This window comes from Pseudoliparis swirei, chromosome 6 (genome assembly GCF_029220125.1).
Source record: "Pseudoliparis swirei isolate HS2019 ecotype Mariana Trench chromosome 6, NWPU_hadal_v1, whole genome shotgun sequence".
Lineage (NCBI taxonomy): Eukaryota > Metazoa > Chordata > Actinopteri > Perciformes > Liparidae > Pseudoliparis > Pseudoliparis swirei.
Genome location: NC_079393.1, coordinates 19,019,029 through 19,025,626, shown reverse-complemented (window position 1 = coordinate 19,025,626; position 6,598 = coordinate 19,019,029). Strand labels below are relative to the sequence as shown.

The window sequence follows — 6,598 nt, the reverse complement described above, 5'->3', positions numbered from 1 at the left end:
TATTTTACATTCCAGTTCCTCGAGGGCCCATTGTTTGACCTGCTCCTCTTCTTCCGCCTCTGTTATTTCTACTTTAGCCTTTCTACGGGTTGAAGTCATACACACACCCTTTTTTATTTTGTTATATCTGTCTTTTGCATCTTTTACATCTTTGTCTATGCTTTTCCTCATGTTTTCTCTTTCTTCCTCATTGGGGAGAGAATTGTTTGGTCTTAACCATCCCCTTTGTATCCAACTTTGTTCTACTCTTTTGTATACCTTGCTTACTTCCGCCCAATTTAGGCCTGCTCTGTCCTTTACTCGTTCTTTCAACCAATCTCGCACTGTTACCTCAACTTTGGGTGGGCTCGTCATTATGTGTTGTTGTTGTGTTCTTTTATTTTTATCTGGGTGTCTACAAATGTCCGTTTTCTGTTAATATTATAACAAATACGTACTTATTAAAAACTATGTTTCAGACAGAAAGATGATGGTCACACACTATCAATTAATAGTTATCTTCAAAAAGAAATTTTTCAGTCACTGTTCTGGCTTCGCTCCGCTCTCACTCTGCTCTGCTCTGAGACAGACGCGCGCAGCGAAGTGGGTAGGGGAGGGGCTGCTCTGTTGTGTGAAAAGCTCGTGCTTTTCTCCGCGGAGGCGCGCAGCAGCTTTTCTGCTTGTCCCCCCTCCTTCTTGTTCTTGTATTTCTGCGTGTTAAGCGGAGTTGCCTCTTTGTTTCTCAGTATCCTCCTCAATCTCAAACCTGCTCTTAAACGTAGTACATAATCGCCATACAATGTGTTCTTTACTCAGCAGCGTGCCTTTCAAACCAATAAACCCTCATTTATCACTCGTGCAATTCAACAGACTAGAGCTTGCGTTGACACCGTGAGGTTTCGACTCTGCTTTGTTGATTCCACTTTGACAACATGTATTCACCACCGGTATTCAACATTCATTCACAGTTTATGCATTACACATGTGTTTAATTTCTATGCGGCCTCAGTTCGTCGGGTCGTCTTCCAGCCTTGTGGCCGGCCTCAGTAAGTTTGAGGACTTCTATGCGGCCCTCACTTCGTCGGGGGGTCGACTTCCAGCCTTGTGGCCGGCCTCAGAAAATTTGAGGACTTCTATGCGGCCCTCACTTCGTCGGGGGGGTCGACTTCCAGCCTTGTGGCCGGCCTCAGAAACTTTGAGGACTCACTATGCGGCCCTCACTTCTGGGTCGTCTTCCAGCTTTAACCGCTGGCCTCCTGTTGAGGACTCCTAATGCGGGTTCTGTTCGAACTCGGAATTTCTAGCTTAATTTCTATGCGGCCTCAGTTCGTCGGGTCGTCTTCCAGCCTTGTGGCCGGCCTCAGTAAGTTTGAGGACTTCTATGCGGCCCACACTTCTGGGTCGTCTTCCAGCTTTAACCGCTGGCCTCCTGTTGAGGACTCCTAATGCGGGTTCTGTTCGTCGAACTCGGCTTCCAGCTTAATCAAACTGGCCTCCTGTTGAGGACTTTTTATGCCAGGCTGTATCGTGATTTCCCTTTTTACGCTTTATCTTTATCATTTAAATTAATTCAAAAATGTGGCAGTTCCAATACTCACTTCCAATACTCCTGATCAAATTTAGAGTATTCAATTTGACTGATTTGAAAATAACAGGTTCAGTCTTTACCTTTTGTTGACACCGGTGCTCGATCAGTTTCTTGGAGTGGGCCTTGAACGCAGTGGTCCGTCCGGGGGTCTCTCGTGCTCGTCCTCCTCAGGTCTCTGGACCGGATTTCACAACCATTCGTCTGCTACCATTTGTTAGAGTTGGACTGCACACACCACCTGGACAGGACTCACTGGAAGAAATAGCAACAGACTTTTACTTTAAATCTATAAAGCGTTTATTCAAAATCAAGATACAAAATAGACAATTCATGCGCATGGACCCAAATCCAAACCTGTCACCAATGGCTTCAGGGCTGCAGAAGGGATGCCGGTTCAAAGTGAGCGGCCATCTTAAATACCCGACGGGAACAGTTCTGATTGGACAGGAGCATAAGGGGGCGGTGTCTTCTCATTGGTTCTTGTTGCCAGCTCCCGCCTCTGCCGCTCCTTCATTGGTTCTTCCCGTCTGCCAATGAGTGCACATGTTGTGAAAAGGTGGGGGAAGACAGCAAGGCGCCTTGTTTGAGGGATGAGGTCTGGATTTACCCAGAAGTCTGTCCAAACAAAAGGGGGGGAAAAAAGGCCTGTTCCCATGGTGTGTGTGTGTTGGGTCATAGGAAGAACATGAGAGTTAGGTCAGGGGTGGCATCTGTGTCTGCTTGGTCAGAGGGGGAAGATGAGTGTTAGGTCAGAGGGGACATCTGTGCCTGTCGTTTCTCGGGGGGGAGAGGGTACATAGATCAACCCCGGCGCCAGAGTGTCTCTCTTAGACATTCCTACCCTCCTCCAGTCTACTCCATCTTTACACATAATATTTATGCACACAATATTAAGCTATGCTAAACTATAATATATATTCTTTAACAGTGGCATAATGGTGGAGCGCTGACGACCGGTCACACCAGCAGCACCTTCAGCGTGCTGTCAGGCCTCGTCTCTGGTACCAAGTACACAATCTCAGTCGTTGCCGTCGCCGGAGACAATCAGACGGAAGGACACGCTCACACATTCCTCTCAGTCACAAGTAACGACATAATGCTTACTTAGCACAAACCTTTGTTACCGTGGTAGCTTTTTGGATGTGTCACTGTGCTCTGGTGTCATCACACTCCAAAGTCCAGAGTGTTTTAATTTGACTGTAAATGTTTCTTTTCCTCCCTCATCTTTATTCATCCTGCGCTCACAGAGCCTGAAGTAGTCCGCAATATCACTGTCACTCAGATCACCACCTCCTCTGTATCTCTGAAGTGGACTAAACCGAGGAAACAGCTCTTTCTACCGAGTACAGTGGACTGATGGAAATGGAAATGGCAGTGACCATGTGACTCAAACCAATATAACCATGACTAACCTGACTGCTGGTGTCCAGTATGAAATAACTGTGACTGCAGTGACGGATGACGCAGAGCTGAGGACAGAGTACCACTGTTTCTCAATACACACGTAAGTAAGCGCTGACATGTGGTTCATGAAATAAGGTCCTGAGCGTCCGCTGAAGACGCCTGTCGGAGACGCCTGTCTGCAGGCGTCACCAGCAGGATGAAGCTCTGAGGTTTCTATCAGAAACGTTTAGTTGTAGAATGACGAGTCCTCTCAACGGAGGAGTCACTGACTGCTGCTTAGTGCGTCTCGGTGATGCTGTTGTTGTCCTGGACCACGGCGATGACAAGAGAGCTCACCTGTGAAGCAACGTCAGGGTGTTTTTTGTTCCTGTTCACTTGTCACGATCATGTTTGGCCACAAACTCTTTTGAGACTAGATTGAGGTCACGGATACAGCGGTGGGAAGATGTTCCTCCACAATGTGGCTTGCCTCAGGCTCCGTGATCCAGGGAGGTCTTTATATCAAACATCTGTCCTCTGTGGCATCACCAGTCAGATGAGGTGTTCTGGTCACATGGTGAAGATGATGCTGTGTATTAGCGTTTTGAAATGTGACAACACAAAGATGCTCCATGAGCTTCCAGCTGCTTGGAAGCAGATTAATAATGGGTCTAATTGCACCGTTACTATTGAAGAAGAGTTTGTGGAGGACATTATATCAAAATCTCTTTATTTCCTCATATAACTCCTTTGAACTCTCAGAGCCTGCTGGAGTCAGAAACCTCACTGTCGCTGGAATCACGACTTCCTCTATCTCTCTGAAGTGGACTCAACCAGAGGGAAGCAGCTTGTTCTACAGAGTACAACGGACGGATACAACGAATAACTGGGGAGTCAGTGTCACTGAAACTGAAGTAAACGTCCCTGAGCTGACGGCTGGAGTGCTTTACAGTTTCACTCTCATAGCAGTGGCTGGAGATCACACAACAGAGAGTGAGGTGTCTGAGATTGTTCACTATACAAGTAAGAGGATGAATCACACGTCTGATAATGTGCTTGTCGTCTGTTTGGTGCCTCAACCTTTCTTCCTACACTATAAACTGAGGGGGGAACAATCACATCACCAGAAAAAGGCTGATAAAACAAAAAAACACATTTAATATAATACATTTCACCCATGTTTAGTGAGTTGTGTTAAACACGTCCCAAACACACCGAGTGATACAGTCTTTACTCATAGAGAGCGGTCCCCTCCTCTCCTCCTTGCTTTAGGACCTGGTGAAATTGGGGAACCTAGTGTGTCCACAAACACCTCCTCCATCTCTCTGAGCTGGACCTCACCTCCGGGTGAGGTGTTCAAGTACAGGTTGGAGTGGCATAATGGTGGAGCGCTGACGACCGGTCACACCAGCAGCACCTTCAGCGTGCTGTCAGGCCTCGTCTCTGGTACCAAGTACACAATCTCAGTCGTTGCCGTCGCCGGAGACAATCAGACGGAAGGACACGCTCACACATTCCTCTCAGTCACAAGTAACGACATATTGCTTACTTAGCACACACCTTTGTTACCGTGGTAGCTTTTTGGATGTGTCACTGTGCTCTGGTGTCATCACACTCCAAAGTCCAGAGTGTTTTAAGTTGACTGTAAATGTTTCTTTTCCTCCCTCATCTTTATTCATCCTGCGCTCACAGAGCCTGAAGTAGTCCGCAATATCACTGTCACTCAGATCACCACCTCCTCTGTATCTCTGAAGTGGACTAAACCGGAGGGAAACAGCTCTTTCTACCGAGTACAGTGGACTGATGGAAATGGAAATGGCAGTGACCATGTGACTCAAACCAATATAACCATGACTAACCTGACTGCTGGTGTCCAGTATGAAATAACTGTGACTGCAGTGACGGATGACGGCAGAGCTGAGGGACAGAGTACCACTGTTTCTCAATACACACGTAAGTAAGCGCTGACATGTGGTTCATGAAATAAGGTCCTGAGCGTCTGCTGAAGACGCCTGTCGGAGACGCCTGTCTGCAGGACACACAACAAAGTCATCTTTTTAATGTGATTAGGACATCTGTCGGTCAGAGAAGACTCTGCAGTGATTTTAAGTCGTGCCACAGAGGTGTACAGTCTGTTCTGGATCGGGGTTTATTCTTGTTTTTGATTGGATTGGATTGGATTGGATTCAATTTATTGTCATTGCTAGAGTACAGGTACAGAGGCAACGAAATGGCAAGAAAGGATGAAGATTACAGCATAACATGAGGAGAGGGAGCACATAAGCACATACATCTTAAACATGACTTGCAACATGGTGGAGGGGGGGGGGGGGTAGGTAAGCCAAAGACTGGGTGATCTAAGCCCAGCCATTGGGGGGCAGAAGGTAACCAGCACAGACAAGCAGCCATTACGGCGCCAGTCACAGACCCCGTCCTGTCACACTGGGGGTACGAAGCAGGCGAAGGCGTGGGATGGGGGTGAGGGTAGTGAATGCATATCAGTGTGTTGAAAGTTTGTGTATGAATGGCCTGGTATGTCGTCCTCCCCCAGGCCACAACAGACAGAGTTCTCAGTCCGCAAGATGGTCGTTGCCATGGAGATAGCCTTGAAAGGTCCTGGGGAGACAACAACCACAGGTGTCTGTGGATAGGGGGAAGGGAATGAGAGATTCTCACTTCAGCGATCTTCAGGGGAGTTGTTGTTCCAGTAACGGCCTTGGCCAAGGCCCGTTCTGGGTGAGGGAGCCGAAAGCACATAAGATTGGGATTTTTTGGTCTTCCAGTAGCTGCATTCAATTTGCGCAACTACTATCCCTCCATTTTCCTCCCATTTTCCAATAGGTTTTCAAATCGATCCAATTCATTTGCAGAGCCGTCAGCTTCTCCACGATGTTATCATTCTGGCGGTTTAATGCCACAGTCTGAGTGCCAACAACTCTACCCAGCGCATTCGGGCAGCCTTAGGGGGCCTTTGAACAGCTGTCACCGTTTCCTTAATTATCCGATAAGCCAGGGCAGCGCCAAATCCAAACAGCAGAAATCCTGTAATCATAGTTCCGAATAGGTAGATGTCTTCTACGTCCTCCACGGAAAGGGCCGCTAGGAACACGACACGCCAACGCTCCCACGCGTCCATCGTGGAACCAGCTGCCAACGTCCCGGCAGGACGGGCAGATTCCCCGAACCCGAGCTTCTCGTCGAGAAGATGGTGTCAGTGCGCTGAGAGTCCAGTTGATCAAATCCATGGTTTTAGTTCGAAGAGCGATGCGGAGAGAGTCTCTCAAGTATAAGACAAGACACGACATGACGATAGGAGCCAAGCAGGGAAGGTCATGGGGAGGAGAGGGAGAGAAAAATGCGACCGCCTTCGGAGAGAGCCAAACGAGATGTTGCTGACACCTTGAACATTGTGCCTACAGGCTTTACTTCTTTTTCTTCATGTGGGTATTTTTTTGTATTTCTATTTGGATAATTCACTCTTCACCCTCCTCTCCTCCTTGCTTTAGGGCCTGGCGATATTGTGGGACATAGTGTGTCCACAAACACCTCCTCCATCTCTCTGAGCTGGACCTCACCTCCGGGTGAGGTGTTCAAGTACAGGTTGGAGTGGCATAATGGTGGAGCGCTGACGACCGTCACACCAGCAGC

The 6,598-nt window shown here is 47.9% G+C and overlaps 1 protein-coding gene across 1 annotated transcript; it reads left to right on the top strand.

Moving 5' to 3' along the window:
• Positions 1-4,127: 4,127 nt before the first annotated feature.
• On the top strand, positions 4,128-6,587 carry LOC130195010 (receptor-type tyrosine-protein phosphatase eta-like; the record flags this gene model as incomplete). Its single annotated transcript, XM_056416241.1, has 4 exons — positions 4,128-4,134; positions 4,223-4,480; positions 4,643-4,903; positions 6,457-6,587. Coding segments are annotated over exons 1-4 (657 nt in total), but the record flags the coding sequence as incomplete, so codon positions are not given.
• Between the last annotated feature and the right edge of the window lie 11 nt (positions 6,588-6,598).